At 36.7% G+C, this 23,657-nt stretch overlaps 2 protein-coding genes across 12 annotated transcripts in view; both read right to left on the reverse strand.

The window, feature by feature from the left end:
• plaub (plasminogen activator, urokinase b) overlaps nucleotides 1–3,475 on the reverse strand; it is a 10,566-nt gene extending 7,091 nt beyond the window's left edge. The window contains exons 1-5 of the mRNA XM_084135862.1: nucleotides 3,450–3,475; nucleotides 2,144–2,221; nucleotides 1,992–2,037; nucleotides 1,783–1,884; nucleotides 758–866 (exon numbers count right to left, since the gene is read on the reverse strand). Of these exons, the coding sequence (XP_083991988.1) occupies nucleotides 758–866; nucleotides 1,783–1,884; nucleotides 1,992–2,037; nucleotides 2,144–2,200 (314 nt within the window). The 5' untranslated portion in view covers nucleotides 2,201–2,221; nucleotides 3,450–3,475. The remainder of the gene's footprint in view (nucleotides 1–757; nucleotides 867–1,782; nucleotides 1,885–1,991; nucleotides 2,038–2,143; nucleotides 2,222–3,449) is intronic.
• A 2,139-nt stretch (nucleotides 3,476–5,614) lies between these two features.
• On the reverse strand, nucleotides 5,615–23,164 carry exoc7 (exocyst complex component 7). Of its 11 annotated transcripts, XM_084135259.1 has the most exons (22): nucleotides 22,981–23,164; nucleotides 22,654–22,719; nucleotides 21,951–22,135; nucleotides 21,291–21,396; nucleotides 20,987–21,209; nucleotides 20,692–20,856; nucleotides 20,489–20,500; nucleotides 17,164–17,253; nucleotides 15,858–15,920; nucleotides 14,696–14,841; nucleotides 13,646–13,798; nucleotides 13,451–13,549; nucleotides 12,614–12,676; nucleotides 12,440–12,506; nucleotides 11,188–11,226; nucleotides 10,215–10,280; nucleotides 8,868–8,988; nucleotides 7,886–7,981; nucleotides 7,742–7,805; nucleotides 7,010–7,051; nucleotides 6,017–6,150; nucleotides 5,624–5,922 (listed from the first exon to the last, which is right to left on the reverse strand). In XM_084135259.1, exons 1-22 carry the CDS (start codon nucleotides 23,038–23,040, stop codon nucleotides 5,820–5,822), a joined length of 2,163 nt encoding a protein of 720 aa, XP_083991385.1. In that variant the 5' UTR covers nucleotides 23,041–23,164; the 3' UTR covers nucleotides 5,624–5,819. The 11 variants fall into 11 exon arrangements, with proteins under 11 accessions (XP_083991375.1, XP_083991377.1, XP_083991378.1 ...); XM_084135249.1 differs by lacking the exon at nucleotides 15,858–15,920 and having other exon boundaries at nucleotides 5,615–5,922; XM_084135251.1 differs by lacking the exon at nucleotides 11,188–11,226 and having other exon boundaries at nucleotides 5,615–5,922.
• Between the last annotated feature and the right edge of the window lie 493 nt (nucleotides 23,165–23,657).

Below are 23,657 nucleotides of genomic sequence, written 5' to 3' on the forward strand. Positions count from 1 at the left end.
TACTCCAATACAGTAAAATATAAATAAGTGTTAATGTGGCAAATGTGTGTAATTATAATGAAAATAATATCACAATACAAAAATCTTTATCAATTACTATATTATTAATTGTATGACAGTATTGATTTACTTTAAAACAGTAACATATAAATAAATGTTAATGAGTTTGTGTGTTTGATTGTGTTTAATAATGTCAAAATGCAAAAAAATAAATAAATTGTCCAAAAAGCTTAATTTTCTTTATGCAAAACTTAAAAAATAAAATAAAATAAAATAAAATAAAATAAAATAAAATAAAAATTCAATTCAATTCAATTCAATTCAATTCAATTTTAATAAAATTTTCATTGTATAAAAATTGGTTTATTTTAAAACAGTAAAATATAAATGATTAATAATGGGGCAAATGTGTTTCATTGTGTTTAATGTAAAACAAACAGTGTCAAATATAAAAATTATATAATGTCAAAATGCAAAAAGGCTTAACTTTCTATATTCAAAACTTTAACAAATTAAATAAACTTAAAATAATTATTAAATTAACCATTATTATTATATTATTATTATAATTATTAAATTAAAAGGTATTTAAAACAACTATTGTCTTTAATTTTTTTTTTAATTTAATTATATTTAATATATTTAATTTTGGGGTGAATTTCTTGTTCTATTAATATTCCAGTCTTCAGGACTAAGGCATGTTGATGATTATAGTTATCAGGTCACTCAGAAGCGGATCTGTTTGAGCTCAACTCACCTGCAGTGTTTGTGTCCACCCAGTTCCACACATTCCCTCCCACTCTTTGATTTGGACACGGGACCTCTGTAGTGGAGACCGATCCCGTCAGAGCAGGACATGGACTCGTCTACCAGAAAACATCATTAGCTGAAGAACTTAAAGGGATAGTTCACCCAAAAAATAACAACAATTAGCCCATGATTTACTCACCCTCAAGCCATCCTGTATATGACATTCTTCTTTCAGATGAATACAATCAGAGTTATGATGGACAGATGCACTTTTATGATGGATAGATGCACTTTTATGATGGATAGGTGCACTTTTATCATGGATATGCACTTTATGATGGATAGATGCACTTTTATGATGGATAGATGCGGATAGATGCACTTTTATGATGGATAGATGCACTTTTATGATGGATAGATGCACTTTTATGATGGATAGACGCACTTTTATGATGGACAGATGCACTTTTATGATGAATAGATGTACTTTTATGATGGATAGATGCACTTTTATGATGGATAGATGCACTTTTATGATGGATAGATGCACTTTTATGATGGATAGACGCACTTTTATGATGAATAGATGCACTTTTATGATGGATAGACGCACTTTTATGATGGATGGATGCACTTTTATGATGGATAGATGCACTTTTATGATGAATAGATGCACTTTTATGATGGATAGATGCACTTTTATGATGGATAGACGCACTTTTATGATGGATAGATGCACTTTTATGATGGATAGATGCACTTTTATGATGGATAGATGCACTTTGATGGACTTCAAAACAGAAACAGCCATTCACTGCCATTATAAAGTTTGGAAGAGCCAGGACATTTTTTAATATAACTCTGATTGTATTCGTCTGAAAGAAGAATGTCATATACACATAGATGGCTTCAGGGTGAGTAAATCATGGGCTTATTAAATTTTTTGGGTGAACTATCACTTTAACAGAGAGGATGAACATTTACATATGCAAAGACCTAATAATAAACACACACACACACACACACACACACCTGTTTCACAGCTGGAGCCGCTGAAGCCGTCAGGACAGAGACAGAGCAAGTGACGTCCCGACAGAGAGGAGAGAGACGTCCCACCATTCAGACACAAAACACCTGCAAGAACACACACACACACACGCACAGCAAGCGTGAGATCAAACTGCGGGACTTCTATGCAATATTAATGTGAACATGAAAAATAAAAGATAAAGCATCTGCACCTGGTTTGTCCTGTGAAGCGCTGGGAAAGAGTCTGCGCTGGGCTCTCTGGAGGCCAAAGCAAAGAAACGAGGAGTTCAGTCTAGAAACTACACAATTAAAAGCAGTCTCTAAATGTGTGTGAGTGAAGTGTGTAGTTATGAAGCACACTTACACAAACTGTGAGCGCTGCTAAAGCTAGAGTTAAACTCAGACTGCAGAACACAGACATTTCTCCTTCGGCCTTCAGACGCTGAAACACAGATCATGTCATTAAGCAGTCAAGGAAAGTTTTTTTTTTTTTTTAAATTCACAACGGAGAAATTTCCTGGAAAAAATCATTATAAAATTAATTTCCTATAACAGCCCAGGTCAGACAGAGCAGGCCTGGAGCGGAGAAGGAGATTAAAGCTCAGAGATCCGCACAGATGAGATGTGTGTGTGTGTGTGTGTGTAATAAATCTCGTAGACAGCGATGAGAGATTGGCTGGTTCTCAGAAAAAGACCCCAGTAATCTCAACAAGGTCTCGAGATGCCAAACGTCTGCAATCCAAAGTTAGAGATCTCAGATATAAACTCAAACATGTCTCATTAAAATGTTTCCATTCAACATAATACAACTTATCAAAATAAAATAAAATAAAATAAAATAAAAATCTTCCCAGAGCAAGTGATCTAAAACTATCAACATAATACAACATATCAAAATAAAATTCAATTAAATAAAACAATAAAAAAAAGGTCCTCCCATTCAACATAATCCAATTTATCAAAATAAAATAAAATAAAATAATAAAATAAAAGTCCTCCCATCCAACATAATCCAATTTATAAAAATAAAATAAAATACAAATCTTCCCAGAGCAAATGATCTGAAACTATCAACATAATGGAACATATCCAAATAAAATAAAATAAATAAATAAAAACAAAATAAAAATCTTCCCAGAGCAAATGATCTAAAACTATCAACATATGCAAATAAAATAAAATAAAATAAATAAAAACAAAATAAAAATCTTCCCAGAGCAAATGATCTGAAACTAGCATAATACAACATGTCAAAAATAATAAAATAAACAGTAGAATTAATTGAAAAATAAAAGTAACAATAAAAAATCCATCCCAGAGTAAATGATCTGAAACTATGCAACTATGCAAATAATAAAATGAAATATTAAACAAAATAAATCCAGCAGACTGACAAGTATACATTTCAGTATAAATGTTCTGTGTTGCTTCTCAAGGTTCATTAAAAACAGCATGTAATAATACAATAATTAGAAAACTTGTTAAAAACAATTTTATAAAGCACACTATGTTATATTATTGTCCTCATATCTTCTAGCAGCATTCACAGAGTTAGTAGAGCACAGATCATCCCGTCACTATATGAATATTGTGCATCTGGATTATTTCTAAAGCAGTTTAATGTCTCAGTCATGCATGAACTCGTGTATCAGCAGAATAACTCAACTCACCGGTTATCAGATCAGCAGGACGAGTGTTTGTGTGTGTTCCTCTGATGGATTTACACACTCCCTATAGAGGAGCGTTCGCTCTGATTGGCTGCAGGAACAGAAGAGTGTGTGGGAGTTTGTCAAACACACACTGAAACCAGATCAAAGATGATTCAAACTGACTTCAGTTCTTTCTTTCCTTTCTCAAACTCTGTCTGAACTGGTCTGTAAATCTACAGTATTATTAATACACAACATTTCTAAGGCCTCTAAAATGATCAAAACTTTACTGATAAACCTGATCACACACAATCTACTTCATGCCTGTCTCTGACTGATAGTTTAGACTGCTTTTAAGTCTTTTTGTGTAATTGCACAAACATTCACCATCAGCTTGTGCTTCACATGTCAGATCTGCACTGATTTTAATACAGTAAACATAAGAATAACTTCATAAATTCAAGATGACCACGTACTGGACTGAAGCTTTACTGGATTATCCAAACATCATTTTATAGAGAAATCATGAGTATAAAATATGATCATCAGACTCTTGAGGAAGGTTTATTAGTTCATCTCTCAATCATTATTGAATTGCATTGAATCATGTTTTAAAAGAGCTTTGATCATAAAACTGAGCATTCAAATATCATCTTATTAAGACGTAATATTGGTAGATATTGATATTTATATGCATTTTAAGTTATAAAGATCTCATTGTTTTCATCTTACTTTTTGGCCATATATCAGCATATGCAACAAATTGCATATTTTTGGGCCTCTGAATAAAATTGAACTGTTTATTCTCATAAGCCTGACGTATCAATGATACTACTCGATAGAAATGTTATTGAATAAACTGTTCCAGTTAAACTCTGACACAAAATGACAATACAAGACAATCGTGGGTGTTTTTCCCAGTAATCGGAGCAGAAAGCGGGATCACTGAGCCGTTCCGGGCATCTTCTCCAAAACCCCGACACTGACACTGATCCGCTGAGAAACAAGTGGGCAAACAGTGAAATCAGTTTCACGCTTCCACATCCAGAAACATCTGTGCACACACACACACACACACACTCTCCGTGCCTCATTCGGCATGCATTCCCTGGTGCGTTCCTCTCCTCTCCTCTGGGATGAAGAATATTCAGTGAGTAATTCCTGTGGGTGTTGGTCGATAGCTCATTGTTTTGGGGAATGTACAGTTATGATTCAGTGTTTGTCTGACACACTGATTCAGCTCGTACTGTTGTGTTCAGACTCTGAGCTGATTTTAGCTCAGTGATTAAAGCTTTTGAAAAGGTGATTGTTAAATACAGAGCTCCACACCTCGACTGACTGAGCGGATGTTCATCATCCCTGACAGACTCTAAACTAACAAGATGTAGGTCAAACTACACAACGCATTTGAAGATTTTTGCATGACAAAAATATTGTGTTTTGATCGCAGTTATGGAACATTGCTCTCCACAGCTGTGTGAACTTAAAGAGACCTGAACATCTGTTAATAAACACGATAAGAGCTGGAGTCGTTCTGCACGAAAACAACAAACTCCAGTGTTATAAACGGAGACCAAAACCGATGCAGACATTTGGACTGCGACTGTGTAATAATATGTATTTCAATTATTAAAGTAAAAAATTTAAATATATAATAATGAAAGATTAAAATAAATTATTAACAAGTAAAAATATTTATATAATAATAATAATAATCTAATAATAAACTATATATATATATATACATACACACACACACACACTTTATATACATATAAAATGTATTAAAAAGAAAAGAATAAAAATATATAATAAACAATATTTAAAAAAAGTCATTAAAAATATATATTTTAATTATTAAAAGGTAATAATGTTTTTATTAAAAAAATAATAAACAAGATTTTAAAACTAATTCTATATATATATATATATATATATAAATATTATTTAAAAGTAAAAAAATAATGAAAATAAACTAAAACAAATATATATATATATATATATATATATATATATATATATATATATATATATATATTTAGAAAGTACAAATATATATTTTAATTATTTAAGGGAAAAGATAAAATATATAATAATGAAATTAATAATCATAAGCAAGACTTGTAAAGTAATTATATATATAATTAAAATGTACATGTAAAAGTAAACAATTTTTACAGCAGAGGTTTCAGGAGTGAATTCTATTTATTTATTGCAGTTAAATCCCCAAAAAACATTTACATAAATACATTTATACAAAAAAACAAAACAAGCACAAACGAACAGTGACGTTGCAGTTGAGTAGTGTGTGATGAAGCAGAGGGGAAAGTGCATGTTCGTCTCCAGTGGAAACCAGAGACTCCGTTGCTATGGTGACGGAGTGGGCGTGGCCTAGGCCGAAGTGTCAAAGAGCTTGTCAATCATTTCTTCCACCTGCTCCGGCGCGTACCGGTGATATTTCTCTGGATTTTTGGTGAATGAAATGTTTGCACATCTGTAAAAACAAAGATTAGCATATGAACAAACACGTGCCGAATACATCTGTATATGACACATGAGATATGAGCTGATGCATCACACACACACACCGCTGAAGGAAGGCTTTATAAGCGTCTGAAACCACTCTCTTCTGAGCCTGTCTGATGGCGTCACGCTGTTCTTTATCAGGAACCGCCCAGCCCTTCTGGATCTTACACAGCTCCTCCAGACCCTCGTTAAAACCCTGCAAACACACACAGCACAAGACAGACCCTTCATCCCTGGAAACACTGACATATCAAATAATCATAGTTTTATTTACTTTAGGCAAAATATAAAAGACTGCAAATGTGTTTTTGATGAGTATCATATTTGATGCATCAGGCTTTTATGGCTCATATAGTCTGAATATGGAGGAAAAACACTTCAGTTTTATTCAGAGACTCAAACGGAGCAAAAATATGCAATTTGGTGCAGATGCTGATATTAATATGGACAAAACATAAGATGAACTTCTGATGCTTGTAATGTCAATCAGTGAGATCTTTATAGCAGAACAACAGATACTTACATAAAATGCATATAAACATCAATATATGCCAATAATATGTCTTAGTAAGATGATATTTGAATGCTCAGTTTTATGATCAAAGCTCTGTAGTTTTAAAACATGATTCAATGCAATACAATGACTGAGAGATGAACTAATAAACCTTCCTCAAAAGCCTGATGATTATATCTGATACTCATGATTTTTCTATAAAATGATGTTTGGATAATCCAGTAAAGCTGCTTCAGTCCAGTAAGTGTTCATCTTGAAATATTACTAATAATATCAATGCTATTCTCATGTTTACTTTATTAAAATCAGTGCAGATTTGACAGCAGAAAGACACGTGAAGCACGAGCTGATGGACGTTCAATCACACTAACAGACCTGTACTTGATAAAACAGTCTAAATTATTAATCAGAGACAGAAGGACTGTGAGTAGATTGTGTGCGACAGGTTTATCAGCAAAGGTTTGATCATTCAGAGGCCTTAGAAATGAATGCATCAGATATGATACAGTAGGACTGAGGAAGATGCATGAATCTCTCTCACCTTGAACTTGTCCTTGATGATCTGTCGCTCCTTGTCTTTCAGCTGCTCATGCAAAAACATCAGTGAAGGTTAAACTGAGATCATTCAATGACGAACCAAATAAAAACACTTTTAACAGAAGCTCAAAACATAAACTGTGCAGAAGTTCCAAACTGCATATAATAAAGCATTACAGAGGCCATATTACGCCCTTTTACAAAGTCTTGATGTTGTTTTCAGGCTCTACTAGAACAGCTTTTCCAGCTTGAATGTTGATTATTCTCCTCATATTCTCCATTGTTGCGGCTCCTCTCTTCCCAGTCTGTCAGTAACGCTCTGTTTACTTCCTGTCTCTATGAAGCCCCTCCTTCTGAAAGCACACTGTGCTCTGATTGGTCGGCTGGAGCAGTGTGTTGTGATTGGTCGAGCGCTTCATGTGTGCTTGGGAAATGTCCCGCCCCTTACCATAACCACCAGTTTAACACACTACTAACTAACTCAACCAGGCCCCGCCCCTTTATTCTGCGTATGAATTATTATAATGAGGAATATTGTGACGTGTTCCCGGAAGAAACTCAAGACTACAATGGAGGCGTTTCAGGAGTTCAGAAACACTGACTCTGATATAGAGAAGAACTCCTGAAACCTTTCTCATGCTCAAACAGCAACATTACACACTGAAGAAAGATGAACATGGAGAAAAATCAGAATAGAATCGTTATTGGTGTGTGTGTGTGTGTGTGATCTTCTCACTTTGGTTCCAGGCTGGAACGCTGGCATGTTTCGCTCGGTCAGATGCTCTGTGACCTTCAGCCAGCTGTAGGTGAGTGAAGGTCAGAAGGTCATTCATTGAATCGTGACAGGACAGTTTCTGGCATGTGGACTGTGATGTTTTACCTGCGCTGATAATTCTGGATCTCCTGCTCGATCAGTTCTCTGTATGAACTCTCCACCTTCTTATGCGTCACAGCGACCAGCTGAATCAACTCAGACCTGCGCAGCGGAGAACACCATTCACATAACATTCAGTAATGTGACTTATTGTAGGAACCACTAAATATTAAAGGGCTGGTATAATGCCCTTTTCACAAGATGAAAAATAAGTCTCTGATGACCCCAGAGTGTGTGTGTGAAGTTTTAGCTCAAATACCCCACAGATATTTTTATATAACATATTAAAATTGTCAGTTTTTGAGGGTGAGCAAAAACACACCGTTTTTGTGTCTGTCCCTTTAAATGCAAATGAGCTGCTGCTCCCGGCACAGAGGGCGGAGCTTCAAGAGCTTGTGTGTGTGTGTGTGTGTGTGTTAGCAGCTTCGATTACCTCACACAGACACGCACAGAAAATTTCAAAAACTTTTAGCCTTTTATGTTCAAACCGGAGTCAGACAATGATGGAGAGACTCAAGAAGAAGTGACAACATGTAGAAGCAACAGGACATTTCTGAATGGTTAGTTGATGAATTTATGTAGCTTATGTGTAGTTATCTTAGTCATTGATTAGCATATTCTGTCATGATAATCTATAAATGCTTTCACGGGGGCGGAGTTTATGTAAATTTTAGGGTTTGTGATGTCACTAACCGGGAGGAATGTGGTGTAGTCTCTACCAGCCGTTTGTTGTAGTCCTTAAAAAGCAATTTCTTTAAAAGCAAAAAATCTCCCTTTGCTTTGAACTTTGAGCGTTGTAACTTTGCAGATGTTGTTTATGATCAAACAGCAACATTACACACTAACTAAAGCTAGAATAGTGAAATCATAATCAACCACCCCTTTAAATGAGGAAGAAAACGTCATTTTAACTGTCGCCTGATTGGCTAGTAGTGAGTGTGTTCCAGTGTCTGATTGGTCAGTGAACTGAACCTGTCTGTATACTCACTTCTCCAGGGATTTCAGGATGTAGTTGTAGTTGTTGTGAAGGAAGACGGCTCGCAGCGCCGGATCTTCATACACTTTAGCTTTGTTTGACAGATTCAGCTGCAGGTTACCGAGGACTTTATCTACAGAGAAACACAAAAACACCTATTTATCTAATATAATTTATTCCAAACACAAACAGTGTTATTTTACTATATTTTATATAGTATTATCGGATTTATTAATATTTTAAATTACATTTTTTATTGAATTAACATTTATTTAATATAAGTTCAATTTAAATTGTACTCAATTTAAAGTAATTTAATATTTAAATATTTTTATTTAGCTTTAATTTATTTTTACTTCAGTTTTAGTAAGTCCAGGGGAACATTTCTATTTTTCATTTAATGTTTTCTAAGTTATAGGTTATCATCTAATATTTATTTAATATTTATTTCAATGAATGAAAACTCATATCATTTAGAACCAAATTTCACATGATCGTTTGATATAAAAGAGTTTGATGATTATGAAAACATCCTGTAACTTTCAGGACTCAAAATTTCCTCTTCAAAAAAAAGAGAGAAAAAAGAAAGAAGAGCATTGAATGAAAACAGGCTGAAAATTCTGAACGTCTGCAACTCGGAGAGATCAGACTGTGGAAACTGTTCAAGGAAAACTAAAACATCAACAAAAAACCCTTTACTAGTATTACATTCTAAAGCTTATCTGAAAATGCATGATATGACCTTTTAAAACATCAGTTATTTGTGTGAGTGAATGTGTGTGTATGTGTGTGAGTGTGTGTGTGTGAGTGAGTGTGTGTGAGAGTGTGTGTGCGTGTGTGTGTGTGAGCGAGTGTGTGGTGTGTTTGAGTATGTGTGTGTACTGAGTATGTGTGTGTGGTGCGTGCGTGTGCGTGTGTGTACTGAGTATGTGTGTGTGGTGCGTGTGTGTGCGTGTGCGTACTGAGTATGTGTGTGTGGTGCGTGCGTGTGCGTGTGTGTACTGAGTATGTGTGTGTGGTGCGTGTGTGTGCGTGTGTGTACTGAGTATGTGTGTGTGGTGCGTGCGTGTGCGTGTGTGTACTGAGTATGTGTGTGTGGTGCGTGTGTGTGCGTGTGTGTACTGAGTATGTGTGTGTGGTGCGTGCGTGTGCGTGTGTGTACTGAGTATGTGTGTGTGGTGCGTGCGTGTGCGTGTGTGTACTGAGTATGTGTGTGACCTAAATTGGTCCCCAAGAGGAAACAAGCTCATAAATCATACAGAATGAGTTTGTTTGAAAATGTAAAAAAAAGTTTGTGAGTGTGTGTGCCTGTGTATGTGTGTGAGAGTGAGTGTGAGTGTGAGTGTGTGTGAGTCTTACAGATATACGTGCTCAGTAGTCTCCGGCTGAACTCTGAACTGTAGCTGCTGGCGGATGAGCTGCTCTCTGGAAACAACAAGAGAGACATTTCAACAGCCGTTCATTTGTTGAACATTCAGAAAATCATCACTTCCTTCTGTCTGAGTAATTCTGTCGACCTCTGAATCTTAATAACTCATAAACTACATGCTCAGATTGAAGTTAATCCTACATTACATATAAAACATATATTACATTTAACTCTCTGAGAAGAGAAACTGGTCTCAGATCAGCTGAACAGATTAAATCACAGCTCGTGTACAATGCTATAATTAATAACTTAGAGAAGTTATTGTTTCATATCCTGCCGGCTGCAGGGGATAATATGAAGATCCTCAGAGCAAATACCATCAGAGGAAACTTCCCATAAACCAAAGTTCTCGGAAACCGACATAAACACCATAAATAAAGCCTGTAACTCTTTCAGAAACATCTGCACGTCTAAAAAAAGCAAGTACAGTAAGCGATTCAGAAAGACAGTTATGGGTTTGAAGTCAACATGAAATCAAATCAGCCTCGTTTACATTCATAATAAATGTTTCTGGTCATATTGTGAATGATTCTGATGTTTCTAGTGTTTAATCAAAATCTCTGTCTGAAACAATCCTCATTTTCTGCTGATTTAATTAACGCCACATGGTGAGGGCAAAATAACATTAACCAATAATATTTACCCCCCTCTATGCAATCAAATCCCAATAGACAAAATCAAATCCCGCTGTACATTATTTACAGTTTCACATGAAATACTACTTTTTTTACCCATCATACTTCCATGACCTGAGTGAAACATGTTTATAAGCACTGCTTTAGAATATCACGCAGTGGCGGATCATTCACCACATGTATTGAGAAAGTAAAGCGAGTGAGTTCAGGTTTCATGTTGACTGTAAGTCAGAGGAGTCGAGCTCTACTCATCTGCACGGGCTCTTACCTCGGGGGTCTAAAGGAATATTGTAAGTGTCCCCGAGAACTACAGGGCAGAAGCAAAGCAGAACAGAGAGAGAGAGAGAGAGAGAGAGAGAGAACAAGAGAAAGAGGCAAAGGGCAAGAAGTTAAAATAGTTCTGTTAGTGAAGAGATTAACCACTGATGGCCAGCCAGGGTGAGAGAGAGATCATGTGACAGAAGCAGAAGTGAGTGGGCGGAGCTTAGAAACCAGTGTGAGGAGCTACAGCCAGTGTGAGAGAGCGAGATCATGTGACAGAAGCAGAGGTGAGTGGGCAGAGCTGAGAAACCAGTGGGAGGAGCTACAGACGGTGAGAGCGTGAGATCATGTGACAGAAGCAGAGGTGAGTGGGCGGAGCTGAGAATCCAGTGGGAGGAGCTACAGACAGGGTGAGAGAGCGAGATCATGTGACAGAAGCAGAGGTGAGTGGGCGGAGCTGAGAAACAAGTGGGAGGAGCTACAGACAGGGTGAGAGCGAGATCATGTGACAGAAGCAGAGGTGAGTGGGCGGAGCTAAGAATCCAGTGGGAGGAGCTACAGACAGGGTGAGAGACCAAGATCATGTGACAGAAGCAGAGGTGAGTGGGCGGAGCTGAGAAACCAGTGGGAGGAGCTACAGACAGGGTGAGAGCGAGATCATGTGACAGAAGCAGAGGTGAGTGGGTGGAGCTAAGAATCCAGTGGGAGGAGCTACAGAGTGGCATGCATTGCTGTGAACATGAGCGGTCATATCAGGACATATATTTAATTTCTGACCATTTTCACTGACCATTTGTTAATAAGGCAAGACTGCTTGGCAGATCCGACTCTAATAAATAGTAGTTGATAGCTAAAATATATAATAATATTATAAATATAATAAAATTGCAATTTAGAGGCTAAATTATTATTAGTGCAGGGTGGAGAAAGATGGTTCAGGGAAAAACATGGGCAGAGAAGCTGAAAATGGTTTCCAAATATGTTCTCAGAATGAGTGACTTCAGGAAAACCAAAGGAAAAGGAAATGCAGACCACAGGAAAGATGACAAACAAGGAGACAGGAGGGTGAGGACTGTGTGTTATGAACATTAATGTGATAAAAACAGACATGTCAGCTGTCCAATATAGAGCTCACATCTGCTCTTTAACTACAAACTAACTTCAGCTCATTGAAGAATGGCAGATTTATAATCCAGGAATATCTATTGGATCTAATATGTCTGTTTTCTTATGTGTACGTCAGTGTGTTTCTGCTTTACCCTGAGAGGCCAACATCGCTCCTGCGGTTTCCTGGAAGTCCAACAGTTGCTGCAGGAACAGGATGGCCTGAGGAGAAACAACGAGAGAGAAAGAGCATCTTTGTCTGGTTTCATAACAGCACCGCTGTGTTTGCAGTGTTTTACTGTACAGAACGGACGATGAGGAGATCTTACATTGCTTGTGAGCTCATGTACGGTTCCGTCTTTCGGCATGTTGTACTCTTTATCTGGATCGTTCTGTTGGAGAAGATCACATGATCAGAACATAATAATCACTTTTTATCACAAATGATAATAAATTAAAAATAATTATAATTAGTGTTATATATATACACATTATAATTTAAATGAAATGATAAATATTTTTTAATTATTAATACAATGTAGAATTAATTATTAATTACATTTAACAAAATTTTTTTTTTTTAATAACTAATAGAATTTCTAATTAATTATTAATCACTTCTATTATGATAGAAGTCTTAAAATAAAATAAATAAATAAATAAATATATATATATATATATATATATATATATATATATATATATATATATATATATATATATAAATATAAAAATTATTTAATTTCTTTTAATTACATGATTTTTAAAAAAATAATAAATATAATAAATAATAAATATTCATAATTATTAATTACATCTAATAATAACTGTATATATCATTTTAAAAATAATGTCATTTTTATATGAAATAAAATGATAAATATTTTAAAAATAATTAATAAAACATAATTAATTAATTATTACATTTTATAATACTAATAATAAAGCTTTAAAATGAAATATTCATTATAATACAATGAATACATCAAAACAGGGGGTGGTCACGTGACCCGGAGCAAGACTGGCCACCCCAGGCCAGGGTTTATTCTCTTATTTTCTCCAAGTAAACATAATATTATCCGTTAATTATCGCCGCAATAAATTAAAACATTCTGTCCGGACACTGGCCAGCCTTTCAGTGACTGAGCTCTGATCATTACAAGTACCTTAATGCTGTCAGCAAACTCCTCGAGAGCTTTAGCGCCGATGGTCTCCATAGAGGTGATGAGAGCCGGGAGCTTGTTCTTGGTGCTGGCAGCCGTTCCCTGCACCACAACACAGGATATGACATCATCAGCCAACAAAATCCAGTGCAAAACGCCACTTCTTTTCATATGAGTGTCTCTCTTTCTCCTTTTTACCTGTAGTGTGGCGTCAAAGTCGGGTTTGGTCTGCTTGAGGTGCCGCAGGATGGGGAAGATGGTCAACACGGCGGAGTAATCGTGTCTCATAATGGCTCTGCGTGCCGCTGACACGATGTTATCACCTTCCAACATCAAATTATCCAGCGCCTCCTGCAGCGGCATCAAGTTAAAGGGTTAGTTCAGCCAATAATGAAAATTCTGTCAGATATTACTCTCCCTCATGTCATTCCAACCCCGTAAGACTTTCATTCATCTTCAGAACACAAATTAAGATATTTCTGATTAAATCTGAGAGCTGTCTCACTCCTCCATAGGCTTCTCTGTAATTTCATTCTGCCGGCCCAGAAAGTTACATTTACATTTACATTTAGTCATTTAGCAGATGCTTTTGTCCAAAGCGACTTACAAATTATGACTAAATTAAGTGAGTCATCGTGAAGAGGCAAAAAACAACGCAAGAAGTGCTCAAAATAGGAAGTTCAGGCATTGTTCAGAGTAGCATAAGCCCGATAAGCGAGGATTTAAAGGAAAAAGAATATTTTACTTTAATACTTAATACTAATACTATAATACTTTTGGGCTCGTTGAAGACAAGACGTCTTAGTAAAGAGTGGCTCAACCTTAAGTTTATCAAGCGACGAGAACACTTTTTGTGTGCAAAAAACCCCCAAAAATAACGTCTTTATTCAACTATTAATTTTTTTCCGTGTGGTCCTCTGAGTGAGTTCACGAGAGCAACAAGACGCATGCGCGAGAACTGAGAAGATGAGCCTTAAGAAAACTTAAGGTTGAGCCACTGTAGTCACTTGGACTATTTTAAACATTGTCTTTACTAACTTTCTGGGCTGGCAAGTTTCAATAACAGAGAAGCCTATGGAGGAGTGATCCAGCTCTCAGATTTAATCAAAAATATCTTCATTTGTGTTCTGAAGATGAACGAAAGTCTTACAGGGTTGGAACAACATGAGGGAGAGTAATTACTGACAGAGTTTTCATTTTTGGGTGAACTAACCCTTTAAACACACACACACGGTGATCTGAGCAGACCTGTATGAGTGAGTCGAAGGTCTTTTTCTGGTGATGTTCCGGAATGATCTCGGTCAGTAAAGCGTACTCGCTCTGAGCCAGCTTCACAAACGCGCTGATGCAGTGGATGTACGAATCAATCTCAATGTCCAACACGTCATCCTTCCCTGAGACAAACACACACACACACACAATTACAAATACACTCAAATACACTCATTTTCAAATAATGATGATATAATGAAAATAATAACACGGGAATATTAAATACTGGCTCAACCAATGGCAGGAGCTCAAACAGTAGATCAGGTCATGGGTTCGATTCCCAGGGAAATGCATTAACTGATCAAATGTATTTGTTAAAAGCAATGCAAGTCACTGTGAATAAAAGCGTCTGCCAGATGCATAGACATAAATGTAATTAAGTTTAGGGCGGCACTATTGATTAGTCTGAACAATAGCAGACTTTATATATATATTTTTGTACTTCTGTTTGGTGCAACTAGAGATTTAAATAAAACATATCAATATGAGACCAAAAACCTGCAAATAAAGAGTAATTTCCATAATTTCAATTGGGAGATTTCAATGTTTTCACTGAATATGGTTTCTGAAATCACGTTGTGATACTGCAGGAAACCAAATTTACAACATGTGCTAAACGATGATTAAAAGTAAACGTCAAACAGCACAATCCCGCTAATGTTTCCTCATATCTAATCACTCAATTACAAGTCTCTTTGATGCATATCAATTATGCATATCATTGATCATATATATTGAAACATTGCATATCAGTGAGATTCGAATCATTGAAACCTGATGTTGAAAGTGTAACCATAAGACTTGAATTGTTAATGGCCAATATCAGTGTTAAATGACTCTGCTTTAACAAATGTTTAAAGGTTCAGAGCTTTAAAACTGAAGCTGTTACAACAGAATCTTTGACGTACTGTTGAACATGACCGAAAATAATATAGACTCGGCGCTCGGTTTGCAGAAACACTAACACCCACCTGGATAAACGTTAAAATACACATTATTTTGAACACAAAGCCACACGATTTAGTGTTCACATGAGACTACTGTAGTAAAATCACATCATTTCACAGTCATTTTTTTCTGCTGCGTGTTTTGAACACAAAACTATTTTTAATCAGAGTATCTTTGAGGTCAGACTCACCTGTGGCCGCCCCATGCTTGTCGTCAGACAGGAGCTTAACCCCACGCAGCTCATGTTCGAAACCTGATTGGTTAGGATATAGTCACATGACGGGGTCACTCACCCCAGGCCATAAAGGGAGCGTTGAACAAGCTCAACCCGTCCCACAAAGCAAAGGCCACTTGTTTTAGGATGTTAGTGGGGTTTCTAAGTGCACCGATGGACCCAGCAAAGCACAGAGACTTATGGGAAACAGTGATGGCGCACCAGTTCGAGAGAAAACCTTGAGCACACTCTTCCTGACGCCACTCGAAAAATCAACTTCCTACTTGGAAAAGTGCAGCAGAACACTTTAGTTGGACTTACAGATTGGAAAATTCAGATTTCGAAGAGATGCAGTGTTATTTTAGTATTTTTAATATACTATTATAGTATTTATTAATCAATAAACTAATACATTAATAATTAAATAATTCATAATTAAACTTAATTTCAGAATTTTGCTTATTTTATTTTCAGTAGCTGCCATGGCAACATTTCTAATTTTAATTTTAATTTATTTAAATTTTGTCTAATATTAATATTTTATTCTATTTGAGATTTATTTAAATTAACATAAACTATTTGTAATAGTTTTAGCAAACAATAGCAACACTAATGATATCAGATATGGCGACAGTTCATGATCAACTTTTTTTAAAGAAAAAAATTCAACAAAAGTTCTTGCAGCATATTTGACATGTTCTGCGAAATATTGTGGTAATGTATGTGGCAAAATATTTAGTAACTGCTGCCATGCTTTCAACTCACTCTAATGTAAATTTAAGTTTAACCATGACACCTTTATTTAAATCCACATTGTTTTTTAGATATATTAAAAAAAATACTGACACACAGTGGCATACAGGAAGGTCTCTCTCTCTCTCTCTCTCTCTCTCTGTGTGTCTCTCTCTCTCTCTCTGGGTGTGTCTGTCTCTCTCTCTCTGTGTGTCTCTATGTCTCTCTCTCTCTATGTCTCTCTCTCTCTGTGTCTCTCTCTCTCTCTCTCTGTCTCTCTCTCTCTGTGTCTCTCTCTCTCTCTCTCTCTCTCTGGGTGTGTCTGTCTCTCTCTCTCTGTGTGTCTCTATGTCTCTCTCTCTCTCTCTCTGTCTCTCTCTCTCTCTCTCTCTCTCTCTCCATCCTAAGGCCGATTTACCGCTGTGACCCATAAGTTTCTGTTTTCTCCGACTGTTGTTTTCCGAAACGCAGGAACAACAGTTCAAAAACACAGCAAAAGTGAAAGAAACCGTGGAGACGGAAGGGAAACCAGAAAGACAGCGTGCTTTACCTTCCAGAGGAGTGAGGTTAGAGCCCTTTTTTCCATCCAGGCCATGCTGAGAGTACTGTTTGAGCAGATTCTGAGCCTTACGGATCGTGCCTGCTCCCATCAACACCGAAACAGAGAGAAAGAGACAGAGAAGGGGGGATAGCAGCAGTGTTTCAGGAGGAGAACAGAGGAAGACACCGTGAGGAAGAGGAAGAGGAAGGGCTTCTGAAACCCTGTTCACCGACACCAGAGAACAACTGAGTGGAATCCAGACCCCTCCGAGACTGAAGCACACCACAGATATATCACACACACATACACACGGTCCAACTTTAACCTCTGACAGGCGGCAAATGAGAGTTGCATATATAAATAAACAGCAGTTTATGTTTGTTTTGTTGATAACTGAACTGCAACATTATTACACGGTCAAACTGCTAGAAGGAAATATCTGAACACTCATTGTCTGCCCATTTTCCACAAGCTGGATTATGACACTTTAGTTGGTAAAGTTTGTAACATACTTTGGATAAAATACTCAATGGTTGTGTAAAACAACACGCTTCTTACCTCCTCAAAAACGCTCTGTTCACAGCGACCCGTTTCAGTGCATGTCTCTTTAAATGCTAATGAGCAACTGCTCACCCCTCCCCCTTATGTAGCCCCACCCCTTTTATACCTATTAACAATTAGACTGTTATTATTTTGATGAAGTGTAATATTGTAATATTTATTGTAACAAAAAAGAAAATAATTTTGTAACGAAATAGTCCTCACATTAAACCACAAAAACAAAAATATAAGACAAAAATCCTGATGTAATGAAAAGACTTGATACCGATAATGATACTGATACCACAAATTACTTATATTAATATAAGGGGAAAAAATATTAGCGTAATGAAAAATGTATATTTTTTATAAAAATAATGCAAAATTTTACCAAAGTTCAATGGTGTGTTAAAATATTTAATACTTACTTATAGCTTTCTCAATTGACTCGTCATTAGCAGGAGTGGCAAAAAGTTAAATTTGGACCTTGAACACACACACACACACACACACACACACACACACACACACGCTACAGTACGTTTGCAGTGCACACAAACATCACATCACATATTATCACAAATGTCTACAGCAGAACAGAAAGAACACGTCAAACACACTGAGGAGGAAATACAACCGGTTAATCAATCACAGCTATTAAACTACAGCATTGTGTCATGAACAGTGATGTTAATACAGTCATTAATATTAGCGCTGCTCAAAAGCATCAGCCTCTGCCAAACATCACAACAATCTAAAACCTATTAACATCATAACTTATACATGTGAGAGTCAGAGTGAGGCTAAAACAAGGCATGAGTCTTAAAGGGGTCATATCATCATTTTATATCATTATAGTTTTCATTAGGATGTTAACGTTTCCTGTCATTATTTAATTTTTCAGGAGAACTTCCACTCCTCTCTAAGCTTTGGAATTAAACAGGCTGTTATTAAAGACTTGTGTATGTAAATGAGCTCTATTATGACTGGTTAAACACTAAATATGAGTGTTGATATGTAAAGTATAAAGGCCAAACATGAATCAGTCATTGTTGCAGATTAGTTTGCATCAACTATTTTGTGTTAGAATATGTAAATCATACAAATAATACAAAGAACTAAATATTAAGGAAAATGTGATTAACCCCTTTAATAAGCAGTTAATGTGCAGTAGATGTGTGTGTTAAGTGTCAAGCATGACAAAGACATTGTGTTAGCGCCACCGTGTGGCGGAGACGTGCGCATGCAGTGTGTGTTAGTGGAAAACACAGAACAAACTTTCTCACTGATGAGACGCTTCATATGCAATACAGTGCTGTTAGCCAACACAATGTGCCCTCCACACAGAGAAAATACAGTAACACCACTCTGAACAACACAGTTTCAACAGACAGGAAGGAAAACGCCTGCTATGCCGCTAAAAACACTAGCGCAATACTAGTTAACCTGACTGATAACAATAATATGGCAATTAATCAGCCTGGCTGATATATCAATCTATCGCTACTGTGTGTGTGTGTGTGTATAAAGACCTTTTCACATTGGACCTCATTTAAAGGTGCGGTAACCGATTTCTGAGAAACGCAGTTGAAAGAGGATCGGACTGAGCATCAAAAAACACTTGTAGCCAATCAGCAGTAAGGGGCGTGTCCACTTATTAGAGGAGGTTCCTGTTTTGCATGGGGCGGGGCCATCAATATAGGGGTGTGTCCTTTTGTGTAGAGGCGTGTTTGTTTTGGTGAACTACAGCGTTTCTCAGAAATCGCTTACTGCACCTTTAAGAAACATGAATAGAATGATTTCTGTCTAAATGGTTCATAAAACCATTCTTAAATACATTTCCATTTGATTTGCATGACAATTTATTAAACAATTTACATACTGAGCTGAAAGCAACAAAGACAAAAATGGCTGCATAAAGATGTTCTGCTTGTATTTAATGAATGAGGCCAATTGAGTGCAAATATTCGCCATAACAAGCTATTACACTGCATTTGACTCCATCAAACCAGATTAGAAACAAATTTAAATAAAATAAATCTCCCTACTTGCACCACCGTCGAAAAAGTTTGGGGTCAGTAAGAATTATTTTTAAATAAATCAATACTTTTATTCGACAAGGATGCATTAAATGGATCAATAATAACCATAAAGACTGAAAATATTACGAAAGATTTCTATTTCAGATAAATTATGTTCTTCACTGTTTTCAATATTGATAATAATCATAAATGTTTCTTGAGCAGCAAATCATCATATTATACTGATTTCTGAAGGATCATGTGACACTGAAGACTGGAGTAATGATGCTGAAAATCAGCTTTGATCACAGGAATAAATTATATTTTACTATATATTCACATAGAAAACAATTATTTTAAATTGTAATAATATTTTAACATTTTTACTGCATTTTTGATCAAATAAATGTAGCCCTGGTGAGCAGAAAATATTCTATTTCATAATTTAAATAAAAAATATAAAAATTCAATTATGTACAGTATTTTCAAAACATTTAAATAATCTTACTGACCCCAAACTTTTGAAAGGTAGTAAACAAATTTTTTTTGGTTCGCCATTTTCTTCATCAAACTAAACGTGTGTGTCACGTTCTGTGTGTAAAATTGTGGATGTATTTGGGCAGCAAATTTTACTAGTGAAAAACGGCTGCGTCGCATGTGAACAGGCCTTTTGTTTCGTGTGTGTGTGTGTGTGTGTGTGGATAATGTAAAGCTCTGACTGTGCAAACAGAAGCAAGCGATGGACACGTCACACAATACAGCTGCAACTTTACCTGGGATGTAGACTGACATCATCAGACATGAGTGAGAAATGAGCAGAGGAGAGGAGACGGTTAGTGAGAACACACACTAGGAATAGGAAAAGAGGAGAACTCTCGACAGGAAGTGATGTCATGGAAGACAGATACACCTGATTGATCCACCAGGAACCCAAAGAGACCCGATCTGATGAAGTCAAGGGTTAAAGGTCACTGACCTGGTCTTTTCGGAGCCTTCTTGGTGGGCGTCTCCTTGCGTTTGGTCTGTACGGCGGGCGAGTGGATGGCAGAGCTGGCGCTGTTCTTGCGGAAATGCTCCTTCAAACCCTTGATGGACCGATCCAGCTGACTGGATCGGACCTGGAAATACACGTTCATGAAGTCTGCGGATAAACAAACACACACAACATGAGCTTACAAATATTGGTGGATTTTTTTTAAACCGAGGAAAACCCCCGATGGGATAGGGAAAGCTCCCGGGCCTGAGATGAGAGCGTTGGCGTGTGTGTTCACCTTGGTTGCGCCCGTACTCCACCAGCCAGGCAGAGATGCAGATGATGTCCTGCAGAACGGCTTCGGGGAGATGCTCCAGCATGACGTCCTCCTGCACCTCCATGTCCTCGTCTCCTCCGATGGCGTCCAGGATGAGGACGGGCGGCACTGGTTTACTGTAGCGGGTCAACAGGCTGCGAAACTCCGCCTCCAGAAGCTCCTTTCCCTTCTCGAAACGAGCTTTCTGCAACACCACACCGCCTCGGTGAGCGCTTTATTCAAACTGAAGGAGAGCGAGAGGATTGTGAGAGGATGAGGGACGTACCACTGTGTTGAGCTCAGGACTGTCGGGATTGTTGTCCTGGAAATACTCCACGGCTTTCTGGATCTTTGCAATGCAGGCCAGATACTCGTCCAGACGACCAGCGGGGCTGCAAGAGTAGCGATGACCGAAATTAGTACATATTTTATATATATATATATATATATATATATACACACAGTCCTCATATATATATGAACAAGCTATGACATACATATTATATTTGTGCCGGGCAACGATTAATCGCATTCAAAATAAAAGTTTGTGTTTACATAATCTGTGTGTATATATTTAAGAAAAATTGTGTTATTTATATAAAATATTTATATATAATATAAATTATATATATATATATATATATATATATATATATACACAGTATATGCATGCAAATGTGTGTATTAATAAAATAATTATAGACAGTGCACACACATATTACATAAAAACAAACTTTTATTTTGGATGCAATTAATTGTTACCCAGTACTAATATATATATAACAAATATTTGTAATATATTACAAATGTTGACTACTGTGTATATATATGTGAAATTAAGTTGTATTATATAATACAGTATATATATTCTATATCCATATATCAATATATAAAAGTCGAACCAATGTATTTTCTAGCACCACGCAAGCGTCTCAGTCACACTCACCCTTCCCGGATGATCTTGTCGGTGTCTTTGGCCACATGATAGTAGCTGATGACGTGATCCATGCAGGAGAGAGTTTTGTCCACGTTCTCCTGCAGTCGCTGCAGATTCTCCGTCTGCTTGTGAACCGGGATTATGGAGTTCTCCAGCTGCATCAGACGGCTCTCGAACGACGACAGGATGGACACCTCGAACAACCAAAACACATTCATGGTTTCAGTCATTAAAATTGACTACAATGTGTACAGCAAGTCTCCTTAATTCAGTTTGATCATCTTATATCTTAAAAAACAGGATGGCATGACACACACACACACAGACACTCACTCTCTCTCTCTCTCTCTTACAGTCTGGTTCACTATCTTTGTGAGGACTCTCCATAGACGTAATGGTTTTTATATTGTACAAACTGTATATTATCTCCCTTATACTAACCTGACCCCTAAACCTACCCATCACACACACACACACACACACACACACACACACACACACACAACCCCTTAACCTTCCCATCACACAAAACTTTCTACATTTTTTCTTTTTCAAAAAAAACTCATTCTGTATGATTTATAAGCTTGTTTCCACAATTTAGTCCCTATGAGTGTGTGTGCATTCAGGTTTAAGTCCCCACCGGGATAAACAAACATGTACACACACACACACACACACACTTTCACCAATATATGAACTGATCATCTCTCACCATTCCTTTAGTGAGCTGATCACTCTTCTCCAGGCTTTCACGAATAAAAGAGAGAGTTTCTTGTTCCTGAGATTATAAGTAAAACACACAGGTCAAGATCTAGGCATAGGTAACACTACTGTAAAATACACTGATCTCTCAGGTGAATACACCCCAACAAAATGCCATCATTTATTCTATCATTAAGCTTCTAAAATGCTTTGTGACGTTATTTTTATGCCAATCGTGCATGTTTTCATTCTAGTTTAACGCAAATGACATTAATAACGTCCGCTCCCTGATCACGGGATTCTCATGTTATTCTTCATTCTTCCTGTTTTAACGGACCTGTTTGAGTTTGTCCTCGATCACTCGCTTCCGAGCGGACGCGTCCTCGGTCGGGATCATCCTGACAGCCAGAAATGTGCTGGAAATGACAGCTGAATCAGTCAAGATCAAGGGAAAATGCAGAATAATATTGTAACATTAACATGAAGACAGCGGAAACCATGAACACAAACGGAAGTGAATCACAACATATACAAAATAAAAGTCCTCAAAACGACATACAATTCCAATAAGTCCAAAAAGCAGCAATATGAAAAACGAATGAATAAAGATAATGAAATAAATAAAAACAGACGACAGAGGAAGGGTTAATCATCAAAATACACTTCTAAAATTGTTTTGTGAAGAACTGGTGATCTTCAAAAAAGCCCGTAAGCTGTATAAACCTTTGGAGAATTCCTTGTGAAAATGCAGTATCGGAGGATTTATTTAAAATAAATCTGACCTTAGGTATAAGTATAAGCATGAAAAGTTCTATGCCTTTAAAATCGCGAATACTGAAATATTATGGACACCAAAATCATGGAAACACTATAGGTTATAACTGATAAATGTATACCTTAATTGTAGTGCTGCTTCAGATCCATTCCAAATACATGCTTTATTTAATTAAAAACAGATTTAGAAAAATGATTTTTTTGATGATGTGGTGATTGTGGGTGACTTCATCAAGCCAA

This window comes from Abramis brama (assembly GCF_963993115.1).
Source record: "Abramis brama genome assembly, chromosome: 14".
Taxonomy (NCBI): Eukaryota; Metazoa; Chordata; class Actinopteri; order Cypriniformes; family Leuciscidae; genus Abramis; species Abramis brama.